The sequence below is a fragment of the Schistocerca americana genome, chromosome X (genome assembly GCF_021461395.2).
Source record: "Schistocerca americana isolate TAMUIC-IGC-003095 chromosome X, iqSchAmer2.1, whole genome shotgun sequence".
Lineage (NCBI taxonomy): Eukaryota > Metazoa > Arthropoda > Insecta > Orthoptera > Acrididae > Schistocerca > Schistocerca americana.
The window spans coordinates 847,982,157-847,997,884 of record NC_060130.1 but is presented as its reverse complement, the minus strand read 5'-3'; the positions used below and the strand labels follow the sequence as shown (position 1 = coordinate 847,997,884).

At 45.1% G+C, this 15,728-nt stretch overlaps 1 protein-coding gene across 1 annotated transcript in view; it reads left to right on the top strand.

Moving 5' to 3' along the window:
• The first annotated feature begins 3,054 nt into the window (after positions 1–3,054).
• Positions 3,055–15,728, top strand: part of LOC124556602 — a 290,905-nt gene continuing 278,231 nt past the window's right edge. The window contains exon 1 of the mRNA XM_047130568.1: positions 3,055–3,142. Within this exon, the coding sequence (XP_046986524.1) occupies positions 3,128–3,142 (15 nt within the window). The 5' untranslated portion in view covers positions 3,055–3,127. The remainder of the gene's footprint in view (positions 3,143–15,728) is intronic.

Genomic DNA, 15,728 nt, shown 5'->3' with positions numbered 1-15,728 from the left:
ATGCTTTTCGTGCAGCCACACGACGTCTTGTTACGAATCAAACCCTGTGCAGTAGGCTGCATGATGCGCAACTTCACTCCCGACGTCCATGGCGAGGTCCATGTTTGGAACCACGACACCATGCAGCACGGTACAGGGCCCAACAACTTGCCGAATGTACCGCTCAGGATTGGTATCATGTTCTCTTCACCGATGAATGTTGCATATGCCTTCAACCAGACAACCGTTGGAGTCGTTGGAGGCAACCCGGTCAGGCTGAACGCCTTAGACACACTGACCAGCGAGTGCAGCATGGAGGTCCACTGCTGTTTTGGGGTGGTATTATGTGGGGCCGATGTACGCCGGTGGTGCTCGTGGAAGGCGCCGTAACGGCTGTACGATACGTGAATGCCATCTTCCGACCGATATCGGCAGTGTAATGGCGAGGCATTCCTCTTCATTGACGACAATTTGCGCTCCCATCGGGCACATCTTGTAATGATTTACTTCAGGATAACAACATCGCTCGACTAGAGTGGCCAGCATGTTCTCCATACACGAACCCTATCGAATATGCCTGGGATACATTGAAAAGGGCTGTTTATGGACGACGTGACCCACCAACCACTCTGAGGGATCCACGCCGAATCGCTGTTGAGGAGTGGGACAACCTGGACCAACAGTGCCTTGATGAACTTGTAGATAGTATGCCACGACGAATACGGCATGCATCGATGCAAGAGGACGTGCTACTGGGTATCAGAGGTACCGGTGTATAGCAATGTGGACCACCACCTCTGAAGGTCTCGCTGTATGGTGGTACAACATGCAATGTGTAGTTTTCATTGAGCAATAAAAAGGGCGGAAATGATGTTTATATTGATCTCTATTCCAATTTTCTGTACAGGTTACGAAACTCTCGGAACCGAGGTGATGCCATTTTTTTTGTGTGTGTATTTTTGTGTACCAGTGAGTAACATTTCTGGCGTCGGACTTCGCAGTAAGACTCCGACATACACCGCTGTCGCTTTGATTTGAGCCGCGCGGGATTAGCCGAGCGGTCGAACAAGTGAGGCGCTGCAGTCTTGGACTGTGCGGAGGTTCGAGTCCTTCCTCGGGCATGGGTGTGTGTGTTTGTCCTTAGGATAATTTAGGTTAAGTAGTGTGTAAGCTTAGGGACTGATGACCTTAGCAGTTTAGTCCCATAGGATTTCACACACATTTGAATATTTTGTTTTTATTTGATGCACCAGTGTTTAATATTGTTAGAGTGCCGTGCATGAGTGTTCAGGCTGGATTGCCATTGCTACTACTTGAACACAATGGATAATGACAGCGACTCTTTTTGCCGTGTAAGTTAGACAGAAAGTCAGTGCTTATGTGTCACGAAGTGAGTAATCCGAGTCTTCTATCGAAGTTTTTAGTTTCAGCTACGAAAGCTTACTAGGTTTGTCAGATGTTCGGCAGCGGTATGAACTTGACGTATGAGGACCAACTTCTTTGGCTCGCGGGGTCCCCGGCCTTCTCCTTTGAAGTGGCAGAAGGCTGCAATACCTTCCAGTTTTTGAAGTTCATCCTGCCTGATGAATTAATGTCTTGGTTGTAGATAACGATACATATACAAATCAATGCAGATCCAGTTCAGAACATTGGCGCCAAATAACGAGTGAAGAAATATATATTTTTGTATCACTTGTAATTTTGTAAAGCACAGTAAATTTATCGAAACCGTAATAATATTGTTCACGGAACCAAATATTTTCTGTTCCCCTTCTTCCGTGAATTCAGCAACTGAAAAGATTCTCACAATTAAAAAAAATTAAAATATATGATCTACATAATCATCCCATTCCTAAATTGGACAGAATATAAATTGTACTTCATAATGCAAAGGAAGAGTGTATATACTTATACACTAGTGAAAGAGATGGTCCGATAAATTAATCTGTGTTTCTACACAAAGGCAGACTTGACTGGGAACAGTATATGCTGCTGAAAATATTCGGATGTTGTATTAAGTCTTTCATGCTACGGAATCCAAGGTGAATACGTAAAATCCACTGGGAAAGGTGCAAATTTTGAGGAACAGTACAAACACCTTCCAATGGCTTCACAAGTTACAGTATAATGTAGTTGGTCAAACATTTTTTCAGCAAGTGGTATCGTCTGACAACTAATAGCTTTATACATCCCCACAGCCAGTTGGTATTTTGGTGACCAAATCAACGCATACATTTATGGTCCTGACAAATGGAACGGAAAAAAGTCCCCTAGGAATAACGAGCAAAAATTTGAATTGGGGAAATGCTGTAGTTTTCCAGCAAGGCAAATTAATGGCTGTGCCTTGGGAAGAAACGTGACCCACTGTGTTTCTCCAACTATTCATAATTATCATATAACCACAACTACATAAATAAGTGTTTTCTATATGCAAAGTGTCATCAGTTCTAATAAGACTCATAATTCGATGAAAAAACGTAATATTTAACATGAAGTGTTTCTTTCATTCAGCTGTTCTAAAACGTATAGAGTTCTGTAACAACATATATATCCTTTATTATTCTTCCAAAATAATTATTTCTCTATACATTAAACAAAGCTGCACTAAATGAAGAGCGCCACGAATTCTACTAACAATCGTATTTTGGTCAAGAAACGTGAAATTTGATTTCTACGTCCATCGTGTATTCAAATGGACAAGTAATAAATACTTCATATTGTGTACCATACCATTTATTTATTTACATGCTTTACAAAACTGTAATTCAAAAATACAGATTGCGTCAAATGTTGGAAAAATAAACCAACTGTGGCTCCATTGGTCTCACAGTCTATAGGCCCTACACTAATTTCGGGATCTGATGATGACCCTCCGTCATTCTGCTTTCTGTGGTGACATTCTACAAGCTCACCTACGTTGATTCTAAATGTGTCCCGTCTTCAAAAGACTTCCTGCATTCATGGGCAGATGTGAAACACGCCACGAGACTTACGATAGCCCCGCCACGCTGCCTTAGCCACTTCCTTCCGCCAGCGCGAGCTTCTCGTCAGTTGGCACCGTGTGGTAGTAATAGACCGAGTCGCCGCCAACCAACTGGAATTCCCGCAACATTCGGATCTGGGACAGGCGGCTGTGCTCCCTGAGTAGATGCTCTTCATTGAGGTATGTACAACGTCAACGTTACGTCACCTCGCTCAGGCCGTTACTGAAGGATGAAAGTGATGTTAAGAGTGACTGTACGTCGAAAAAGTCGGATTATAGTGTCAGCAGTAAGAAACTCACAATAGTAGTAAAAAATTAGTGGCGAAAGCAAAACTAGTAAAAATGTTCAAATGTGTCTGAAATCTTATGGAACTTAACTGCTAAGGTCATCAGTCCCTAAGCTTACACACTACTTAACCTAAATTATCTTAAGGACAAACACACACACCCATGCCCAAGGGAGGACTCGAACCTCCGCCGGGACCAGCCGCACAGTCCATGACTGCAGCGCCTAGACCGCTCGACTAATCCCGCGCGGCGCAAAATTAAAAATAAATGTTCTTGTCAAAAGGTGTATTGTAAATTCTACACGCCTTTGTGATCTGAAAGAATACACTCCTGGAAATGGAAAAAAGAACACATTGACACCGGTGTGTCAGACCCACCATACTTGCTCCGGACACTGCGAGAGGGCTGTACAAGCAATGATCACACGCACGGCACAGCGGACACACCAGGAACCGCGGTGTTGGCCGTCGAATGGCGCTAGCTGCGCGGCATTTGTGCACCGCCGCCGTCAGTGTCAGCCAGTTTGCCGTGGCATACGGAGCTCCATCGCAGTCTTTAACACTGGTAGCTAGAGATGGGCAAAACTGTTCTTTTCAGAGATCGGATCAGAACTGTTCACTCCCTGAAATGAATTAGCTCTTTTTCATGACTCACCACTCATTTACAATAGAAAATAAATGGAAGGCACATTGCCCTTTAAACTTGGTTTATTCCAGTACTATACCTGTATTTTGATCTTATTTGATCCTATTTTGAAGTAACACAGATAATGAGTAAGAATTTTGTATTGTTTATTGAAATTTCCACGATATGACAAAGTTTTTGATTATTGATTTATTTTGCACTATCGTGGTTTTTTGGGTGATTGGAAAATGTTGTAACTTGAGATTTACATTAACAATATATTTGGCTACAATGTATTAAAATTTCATTAACCTCATACAAATACATCGCAAGCCATATATTTTTAAAGTGAACGTTTCCTTCCGAAGACGCCTAAAATCGCAAAATCCGTACCAGAATAAGAAAAAAACTATAAATTTGACTGTAAAACGAAAGTGCTGCATATAGCCTTACGCAGAATAAAACAAGGAAAATATTGGTGTATCACATTTTGCGATACGTTTATCGGTTCGCTCGTAATTAAAGCGTAAATTCGAGTGTCCATAATAAAAATCCTATAGTAAGAGGAGTCGTCAGGAACCTAATCGAATCAGTTTAAACAAATAAAAATAAAATAAAAACAAATGATGTATACATAACATAATAATGTAATATACGTAGCGGTATTACTACGAAGAACAATATCCAGTAGAGACGAACTCCGATGCAGAGCCGCTGAGTCGAGCAGGTCGAGCCTCGAGCTGTATTACTGCGTGAGCCGAGACCGCAGAGACCAGAGTGACACCTGACTCGCTTTGCTCAACGCTCTGGCTAGAGTCGAGACGGTGGGGTGAGCGTTGAGCGGGCGAGTTCCGAGGGTGGGGGGAGCGGTGAACTCACCCGCTCCGAGACAAATCGTCAGTTCTCTTGCGAGCAGGTTGTTGCAAGTAGTTCCTATGTTATCCGCTAGGTGGCTCTCTGTCCTGTTGCTCACATCAACTGCCCAGAGGGCAGGACGTGCGACTGAAACGATCGCCGACAGAGTGCGATGCGAAGTCAAGCTGCGCCAGACACTGCGCGCGGCAGACGACGCACAGAGACGGCACGGCATATGTGAAACACTAAATCCAATGGGGCACTGCACAATGGAGGCAGACAAGGTAGAAGCAGGGCAGAGGCCGGCGCTGGCTGTGTTGTGTGGCGTGCACTGTGCTGTGACCAGCAGAGGCGCCGCTGATATGCTCCGTCTCTCTCTCTCTCGCTCTCGCTCTCTCTCTCTCTCTCTCTCTCTCTCTCTCTCTCTCTCTGCCATGGGAAACGTTTGGAGCTACCGTTCTTTTTTTCTGAATCACTGATTGTTCACTCCTTTGAAAGATTCAACTCTATGAATTAGTTCAAGAGTGCATCCCCCATCTCTAGTGGTAGCATGCCGCGACAGCGTGGACGTGAACCGTATGTGCAGTTGACGGACTTTGAGCGAGGGCGTAAAGTGGGCCTGCGGGAGGCCGGGTGGACGTACCGCCGAATTGCTCAACACGTGGGGCGTGAGGTCTCCACAGCACATCGATGTTGTCGCCAGTGGTCGGCGGAAGGTGCACGTGCCCGTCGACCTGGGACCGGACCGCAGCGACGCACGGATGCACGCCAAGGCCGTAGGATCCTACGCAGTGCCGTAGGGGACCGCACCGCCACTTCCCAGCAAATTAGGGACACTGTTGCTCCTGGGGTATCGGCGAGGACCATTCGCAACCGTCTCCATGAAGCTGGGCTACGGTCCCGCACACTGTTAGGCCGTCTTCCGCTCACGCCCCAACATCGTGCAGCCCACCTCCAGTGGTGTCGCGACAGGCGTGAATGGAGGGACGAATGGAGACGTGTCGTCTTCAGCGATGAGAGTCGCTTCTGCCTTGGTGCCAATGATGGTCGTATGCGTGTTTGGCGCCGTGCAGGTGAGCGCCACAATCAGGACTGCATACGACCGAGGCACACAGGGCCAATACCCGGCATCATGGTGTGGAGAGCGATCTCCTACACTGGCCGTACACCACTGGTGATCGTCGAGGGGACACTGAATAGTGCACGGTACATCCAAACTGTCCTCGAACCCATCGTTCTACCATTCCTAGACCGGCAAGGGAACTTGCTGTTCCAACAGGACAATGCACGTCCGCATGTATCCCGTGCCACCCAACGTGCTCTAGAAGGTGTAAGTCAACTACCCTGGCCAGCAAGATCTCCGGATCTGTCCCCCATTGAGCATGTTTGGGACTGGATGAAGCGTCGTCTCACGCGGTCTGCACGTCCAGCACGAACGCTGGTCCAACTGAGGCGCCAGGTGGAAATGGCATGGCAAGCCGTTCCACAGGACTACATCCAGCATCTCTACGATCGTCTCCATGGGAGAATAGCAGCCTGCATTGCTGCGAAAGGTGGATATACACTGTACTAGTGCCGACATTGTGCATGCTCTGTTGCCTGTGTCTATGTGCCTGTGGTTCTGTCAGTGTGATCATGTGATGTATCTGACCCCAGGAAAGTGTCAATAAAGTTTCCCCTTCCTGGGACAATGAATTCACGGTGTTCTTATTTCAATTTCCAGGAGTGTATAAAAAGGATCACACAAACATTTCAGAACATTTATTTGCTCACACACACAAACATAAAAATATATTTATCAGGCAGTAAATATCCTCTTTTTGCTTATCTTTTGCGTCTTGTTTTCTTTCTGATTGCCAGATAACAACAAAAAATTATATTTTTCTTCTTCAATGAAGCTGATAGATCGGCAGTTGAAGCAATTTACATAAAAAAAACTTTTCATTTATTTATGTCCTTTTCACAAACGGTGTTGGGTTTTCCTATGTCCAAGTACTGTAAAACTTAAGTAATTTCAGTTATTGTTCTCTTTCCTCGGAGAACTTGAAGGAAAAATACCAACTGCTCCTACAAGCATTAAAATTAAAATTAAGAGACAAAATTTATTCTATATCTATACCCATACTAATAAAAAAAACTGTAAAATCGACGTGTCAGTCTATTTGGACATGCCACTCTCCAAAACTACTAGATGAGTTTTCATGGGGTTTTCACAGGTCACTTGAGATTAGCTAGGGGCAACATACAGATTCTATTTCATCAAAATCAGATCACGAAAAAAATATATTGTAATTTAAAGTTTTAAAAACGCGACAGTGTTTGCCCGTTACCTTTTCGTGACTAAGCCGCTGAACTGATAAAGATGAAATTTGATACGAAGATTGCTAGAACACTGAGGAAAAACGTAAGCTACTTTAGAAAGTGTGTTGTTGTTGTGGTCATCAGTCCAGAGACTGGTTTGATGCAGCTCTCCATGCTACTCTATCCCTCTATCGTGTGCAAGCTTCTTCATCTCCCAGTACCTACTGCAACCTACATCCTTCTGAATCTGCTTAGTGTATTCATCTCTTGGTCTCCCTCTAGGAATTTTACCCTCCGCGATACCCTCAAATACTAAATTGGCGATCCCTTGATGCCTCAGAATATGTCCTACCAACCGATCCCTTCTTCTAGTCAAGTTGTGCCACAAACTTCTCTTCTCTCCAATTTTATTCAATACCTTCTCATTAGTTATGTGATCTACCCATCTAACCTTCTGCATTCTTCTGTAGCACAACATTTCGAAAGCCTCTATTCTCTTTTTGTCGAAACTATTTATCGTCCATGTTTCACTTCCATACATGGCTACACTCCATACAAATACTTTCAGAAACGACTTCCTGACACTTAAATCTATACTCGATGTTAACAAATTTCTCTTCTTCAGAAACGCTTTCCTTGCCATTGCCAGTCTGCATTTTATATCCTCTCTACTTCGGCCATCATCAGTTATTTTACTCCCCAAATAGCAAAACTCCTTTACTACTTTAAGTGTCTCATTTCCTAATCTAATTCCCTCAGCATCACCCGATTTAATTCGACTACATTCCATTATCCTCGTTTTGCTTTTGTCGATGTTCATCTTATATCCTCCTTTCAAGTCACTGTCCATTCCGTTCAGCTGCTCGTCCAGGTCCTTTGCTGTCTCTGACAGAATTACAATGTCATCGGCGAACCTCAAAGTTTTAATTTCTTCTCCGTGGGTTTTAATTTCTACTCCAAATTTTTCTTTTGTTACGTTTACTGCTTGCTCAATATACAGATTGAATAACGTCGGGTATAGGCTACAACCCTGTCTCACTCCCTTCCCAACCACTGCTTCCCTTTCATGCCCCTAGACCCTTATAACTGCCATCTGGTTTCTGTACAAATTGTAAATAGCCTTTCGTTCCCTGTATTTTACCCCTGCCACCTTCAGAATTTGAAGGAGAGTATTCCATTCAACATTGTCAAAAGCTTTCTCTAAGTCTACAAATGTTAGAAACGTAGGTTTGCCTTTCCTTAATCTATTTGTAAGATAAGTCGTAGGGTCAGTGTTGCCTCACGTGTTCCAACATTTCTATTGAATCCAAACTGATTTTCCCCGAGGTCGGCTTCTAACAGTTTTTCCATTCGTCTGTAAAGAATTCGTGTTAGTATTTTGCAGCCGTAGCTTATTAAACTGATAGTTCGGTAATTTTCATATCTGTCAACCCCTGCTTTCTTCGGGATTGGAATTATTATATTCTTTTTGAAGCCTGAGTGCATTACGTCTGTCTCATACATTTTGCTCACCAGATGGTAGAGTTTTGTCAGGGCTGGCTCTCCCAAGGCTATCAGTAGTTCTAATGGAATGCTGTCTACTCCCGGGGCCTTGTTTCGACTCAGGTCTTTCAGTGCTCTGTCAAACTCTTCACGCAGTATCATATCTCCCATTTCATCTTCATCTACAACCTCTTCCATTTCCATAATATTGCTCGCAAGCACATCGCCCTTGTATAGACCCTCTATATACTCCTTCCACCTTTCTGCTTTCCCTTCTTTGCTTAGAACTGGGTTTCCATCTGAGCTCTTGATATTCATGCAAGTGGTTCTCTTTTCTCCAAAGGTCTCTTTAATTTTCCTGTAGGCAGTATCTATCTTACCCCTAGTGATATACGCCTCTCCATCCTTACATTTGTCCTCTAGCCATCCCTGCTTAGCTATTTTGCGTACAAGATATTTATCGATTTGAAGAATATTACGCTAATTAGGGAAAATACACTCCTGGAAATTGAAATAAGAACACCGTGAATTCATTGTCCCAGGAAGGGGAAACTTTATTGACACATTCCTGGGGTCAGATACATCACATGATCACACTGACAGAACCACAGGCACATAGACACAGGCAACAGAGCATGCACAATGTCGGCACTAGTACAGTGTATATCCACCTTTCGCAGCAATGCAGGCTGCTATTCTCCCATGGAGACGATCGTAGAGATGCTGGATGTAGTCCTGTGGAACGGCTTGCCATGCCATTTCCACCTGGCGCCTCAGTTGGACCAGCGTTCGTGCTGGACGTGCAGACCGCGTGAGACGGCGCTTCATCCAGTCCCAAACATGCTCAATGGGGGACAGATCCGGAGATCTTGCTGGCCAGGGTAGTTGACTTACACCTTCTAGAGCACGTTGGGTGGCACGGGATACATGCGGACGTGCATTGTCCTGTTGGAACAGCAAGTTCCCTTGTCGGTCTAGGAATGGTAGAACGATGGGTTCGATGACGGTTTGGATGTACCGTGCACTATTCAGTGTCCCCTCGACGATCACCAGTGGTGTACAGCCAGTGTAGGAGATCGCTCCCCACACCATGATGCCGGGCGTGCCTCGGTCGTATGCAGTCCTGATTGTGGCGCTCACTTGCACGGCGCCAAACACGCATACGACCATCATTGGCACCAAGGCAGAAGCGACTCTCATCGCTGAAGACGACACGTCTCCATTCGTCCCTCCATTCACGCCTGTCGCGACACCACTGGAGGCGGGCTGCACGATGTTGGGGCGTGAGCGGAAGACGGCCTAACGGTGTGCGGGACCGTAGCCCAGCTTCATGGAGACGGTTGCGAATGGTCCTCGCCGATACCCCAGGAGCAACAGTGTCCCTAATTTGCTGGGAAGTGGCGGTGCGGTCCCCTACGGCACTGCGTAGGATCCTACGGTCTTGGCGTGCATCCGTGCGTCGCTGCGGTCCGGTCCCAGGTCGACGGGCACGTGCACCTTCCGCCGACCACTGGCGACAATATCGATGTACTGTGGAGACCTCACGCCCCACGTGTTGAGCAACTCGGCGGTACGTCCACCCGGCCTCCCGCATGCCCACTATACGCCCTCGCTCAAAGTCCGTCAACTGCACATACGGTTCACGTCCACGCTGTCGCGGCATGCTACCAGTGTTAAAGACTGTGATGGAGCTCCGTATGCCACGGCAAACTGGCTGACACTGACGGCGGCGGTGCACAAATGCTGCGCAGTTAGCGCCATTCGACGGCCAACACCGCGGTTCCTGGTGTGTCCGCTGTGCCGTGCGTGTGATCATTGCTTGTACAGCCCTCTCGCAGTGTCCGGAGCAAGTATGGTGGGTCTGACACACCGGTGTCAATGTGTTCTTTTTTCCATTTCCAGGAGTGTATTTACTCATTGTAAAAGTTATTTATTCTTCGACACTTCAACGCTTTTATGCATTGTTATGTTCTACGTAATACGATTCAACATAACGAATACAATACTCCTACAATTGTCAGTGTACAAAAAGATATAATATCTCTCTCGTTATAGCTCTCCAGTCCTCCAAGTGGAGAGTCACCTCCTCGTAGTACAGCAATCGTCAACCACGAATTGCCACTAACTACCTCTGTAGTTGTACAAGAAAATTGAATCTTGCAACCTACAAAGGTAATAGGCCCTTGCAGTAGCTCTTGTTGGCCAGTCTCATTTGGAGTAATAGAAAAACTGTCCACACTCTTGTAGACAGGCATCCTCGATCTCCTGCTGTATCTTCTCCTCCTGTAAGGCATGGCTGTGTGCTTCGTGCGGCTGCCTCGAGTCGAATGAGCATGCTGTTGCCTCTGTAGCGGAAATTCGTACTGATAAGACTGGGCGCGGCAGCAAATAGCGCGCCGATAAACCGCAATGGCGGCACCGGAAGTGGAGCAATTCTGCGGATCGCGCTCAGTTAAAACTTAGCGCAATCCGCCAAGCCCTAGCGGCGGCCGAGCGAAACTCGTTCAAGGTCACCCGCCTTATACAGCGTTATGCAATAAATGCACACAGCCATATAATAGGTGCGAAACTAGCTCTGTTAAGTTATCATGACTAAACCGCTGAATCAGTTTTGATGTAATTTGGTACTGAGATGTCTTGAACCCTGAGGAAGAACATAAGGTACTTTGAAAATAAAAAAAGAAAAGTCGACACCTAGAAGTACGAAGACGGGGATGGAACTCTTTTTACATCAGTGAAAATAAATCATGTTAAAAATTGTTATATTTGTTGCATAATGTACACGTCTTATGATGTATAGATACTTCAGTAGCACGATGTATAGATTTGCGCTCCTGCCCCCGCCCGTCAGCATGCGCTGAAGTACTGAACGCAGCCGCGGGTAACAGCTAGTCCATTACTGTAACATGATTGAGCGATGCGAGAACAGGTAACTTCCTATTCTAACAGATGACGCCACTGTCGAAAGACAAGTCTCGGCTACAAACAGCTGCCAATTAGGGAAATCAGCCTCCCTCTGCCGATCTGCATATATCCTGCAACTTGTTGTAACTTAGCGCAGTTGAAACTTCTATGTTTTATGTCTAAAACTGCCGAATGCTTACTGAATATTCTTAAACTGCTGAGTGAAATTGAACCTACTGTCTCGTTACTTTTTTTTATCATTTCACTGGCCTACAGAAGTTTCCCTGACAAACACAACTCAAACTTATTCTATTCATTTATTGCCTACACTATACAAACGCAACGCGATCTGACTGCAAATAATTAACACAAAAGATTGGCCCTGAATTAGAAGAAATCCTAACAATAACCCACACATTTCATTAGTCACTTACCTCACAGAAAATCTTCATTACTCGAACTACAGCAAATGCGGCAAGCTGCAACTACAGCCAGCTAAATAAAAAGATTCTAACTACTGTAGGCTCTAACTACAAATAGGCATGTCATTAGCAAAGGAAAGATTTTGTTGCAGAGCAAACAATGCATTTAGCAAATTTTTACCTTAAGCATGTGTCATCCAGTTCCAAAAATTATATAATCGTCAATAATTCCATTTCTCAAACATTAGCAGATACATCAATCATCATTTTACAATCCATATCCAACCAATACTGAATCTCCATGAGGAACACACGTCAAGACCGTCCTCTCGCGCTAACACTTCCGACCGCCAACCTCCAACACTGCTAACTGTTAACTTCTAACTGCGAGTCCTTCCAGCCACAAAGTCTCTTAGCGAGGGCGCTGAGTGCTGTCAGTGATATTAATGCAGCCTACAGCGCTGCCAAAATACGAACATGTAAACGGGCTACTTACGCAGTGTATGACACTGAACTCGTATTCGGGAGCATAACACTTCAAATCCTCGTCCAGATATCCAGTTCGCGTTGTCTCCAGTTTTCGGTATTTGTGAAATGTTGAAATACATCGCAGTAATATAGATTCTGCTTGAGAGAAAATTTTTGTAGTCTTTGTCTTACATTAGGCGCATTTCTTCTCTAAATTTTGGAATTGCATAAAGGAAAAAGATAAGTTTTAATCTTCCTCTGACAATTTGCACTTCCCAGTTTATATGTTTGTCGAAGATTATGCCGAGATCTTTTGATAATCTTTTCATTTTTTGTAGGGTAACTGCTACGTCAAGGAGCATGGGAGTAAGTAGCCTCGAAAACTTCAATCCCAACATCAATGTAAATTACACTGGCAAATGCTAAACTCAGAACTACATCAGTTGAAACTCGACTACCACACATCTTACCTCTTAGACCTCTACAAACACGCTGCTTTTCCAGCTCGAGATTTATCTGCGCTGCAATTCTTGTCTCAGAGCCATCTGTGAAAGGACTCGAGTTGTTTCGTCATACGATTTGAATGATGCGTCTTACGTGTTAGTTAGCCAGCAGATGTCGCCATCTAGTGGCGAAACGGTGCTGGAGTTTCGTGTCCAAGTTGTGGATGTGTCGCTTCTCTGATGTCCTACGTTTCTCATAGAAATCACTGGACGATCCCGTAAACCTCTCCTGGAAGTAAAATATCGCGGCTACCTGATGAAACTCCACACGTGGAAAATCCAAGATAGATCAAAGTGAATTTGAGAGCTTTAATTGGCATACACTGAGATTCATACCGGCCGCAAAACTCCAGGTTACTGCCGCATACTCTGGCATTAATTACGGTAGCGTCTTGCGCAAAACAACTCCAACTTACTGTGAAAGTGTGGATAGCTGGTTTAGCATGGCTACAGCTCGTGCTGCGTACCCATTGCTTTCGTCCTCAGCTCTTCATTGTGCTGGCGTCAAAGTCTACATCTGTATTTCATACATACTCTAGAAGCCACCGTGTGGTGAGCAGCGGAGGGTACCTTGTATCATTACTAGTCATTTCCTTTCCTGTTCCAGTTGGAAATAGAGCCAGGGAAAAATGACTATCTATTTGTCTCCGTACAAGCCCTTATGTCTCTTATATTACCTTCGTGATCCTTACGAGAAATGTACGTTGGTGGCAGTAGAATCGTTCGTCGGTCATCTTCAAATGCTGGTTCTCTAAATTTTCTCAAAAGTTTCCCTCGAAAAGAACGTCGTCTTCCCTTCAGGGATTCCCATTTGAGCTCCCGAAGCATTTTCACAATACCTGCGTGTTGATCGAAGCTACTGGTAACAAATCTAGTAACCCGCCTCTAAATTGCTTACATGTATTCCTTAAATCATAGCTGGAGTGGATCCCAGACACTCGAGCACTACTCAACAATGGGTCGCACTAGTGTCTCCTGTACAGGTGAACCACACTTCCTGAAATTCTCCCAATAAACCGAAGTCGACCCTTTGCCTTCCCTATCTCAATCGTCACATGCTCATTCAGTTTCATATCGCTTTGTAACGTTATTACGCCTAGATATTTAATCAACGTACTGTGTCATGAAGCACACTACTGAAACAGTTGGTTACACGTCTCGGTCACCTCTTGTTCGCATTGACGACACTTTGAACAGTGGACGTTACATTTCAGATGTGTTACTGCCCGTGGCTCTACCCCTCATTCGATCCCTGCAAAACCTTACATTACAGCAGGATAATGCACGAACGCATGTTGCAGGTCCTGTACGGGCCTTTCTGGATACAGAAAATGTTCGACTGCTGCCCTGGGCAGCACATTCTCCAGATCTCTCACCAATTGAAAACGTCTGGTCAATGGTGGCCGACCAACTGGCTCGTCACAATAAGCCAGTCACTACTCCTGATGAACTGTGGTATCTTGTTGAAGCTGCATGGGCAGCTGTAACTGTACACACCATCCAAGCTCTGTTTGACTCCATGCCCAGGCATATCAAGGCCGTTATTACGGCCAGAGGTGGTTGTTCTGGGTACTGATTTCTCAGTATCTATGCACCCAAATTGCGTGAAAATGTAATCACATGTCAGTTCTAGTATAATATATTTGTCCAATGAATACCCGTTTATCATCTGCATTTCTTCTTGGTGTAGCAATTTTAATGGCCACTAGTGTAGTTCTGTTATGCTACATGGAGCCCATTTGCAACGATTCATGCACTTAATGTTCCCAAACAACGATGGAACGTCTGTGGATGACAATGCGTCATGTCACGGGTGACAATTGTTCACGTTTGGTTTGAATAATATTGTGGACAGTTCGAGCAAATGATCTGGCCACCTAGATCACCCGACATGAATCCCATCGAACATTTGTGGGACGTAATCGAGAGGTCAGTTCGCGCATAAAATCCTGCACCGGCAACACTTTCGCAATTAAGGACGGCCGGCCGCGGTGGTCTAGCGGTTCAGGCGCTCAGTCCGGAACCGCGGGACCGCTACGGTCGCAGGTTCGAATCCTGCCTCGGGCATGGATGTGTGTGTTGTCCTTAGGTTAGTTAGGTTTAAGTAGTTCTAAGTTCTAGGGGACTGATGACCACAGATGTTAAGTCCCATAGTGCTCAGAGCCAATTAAGGACGCTGTAGAGGCATCACTGCTCAATATTTCTGCAGTGGATTTCCAACGACTATTTGAGTCCATGCCACGTCGAACTGCTTCACTATACTGGGCAAAAGGAGGTCCGACACGATATTAGAAGGTATCCCATGACTTAGGTCACGTTTGTGTGTATCTGGTGACCTACTCCGTATGCTCGTGCCTTCGTTAACAGACTGCAGTGAGGTACCATGTCTATATCTATGAATATGGGTTCTGCCTGTTGTTCTCCAGGATGAGTTCGCAGGATGTCATGTGATAAAATTGCAAGCTGAGTTTCGCACGAGCGATGATTTCTGAAACTGTGCTGATTTGTAGATAGACGTTTTTCCGTCTAAAGGAAATTTATTATATTCCAACCGATAATATTGCCAGTAATTCTGCAGCAGACCGATTTTGTGGATACTGGTCTGTAATTTTGCTGGTCCTTTCCTTTACCCTTCTTATATACGTATTTTTTTCAGTCGCTTGCGAAATTGCGCTGGGCGCGAAATTCGCTATAAATAAAAGCTAAGTAAGGGAGCAGTGCCGTAGAGTGCTCTGTGTAAAAGCGAATTGGGCTTCCATCTGGACCTGGCAACTTAATTGTTTTCAACCGTTTCAGTAGTTTCTCTACGTCAGGAATACTTACTACTATGTCCTCCGTACGGAAGTCTGTGCGATGGTTAGCCGACGGTATTTTTGTACGACTATCCTGCACGAACGATTTCTCAAACGCGAAAATTAG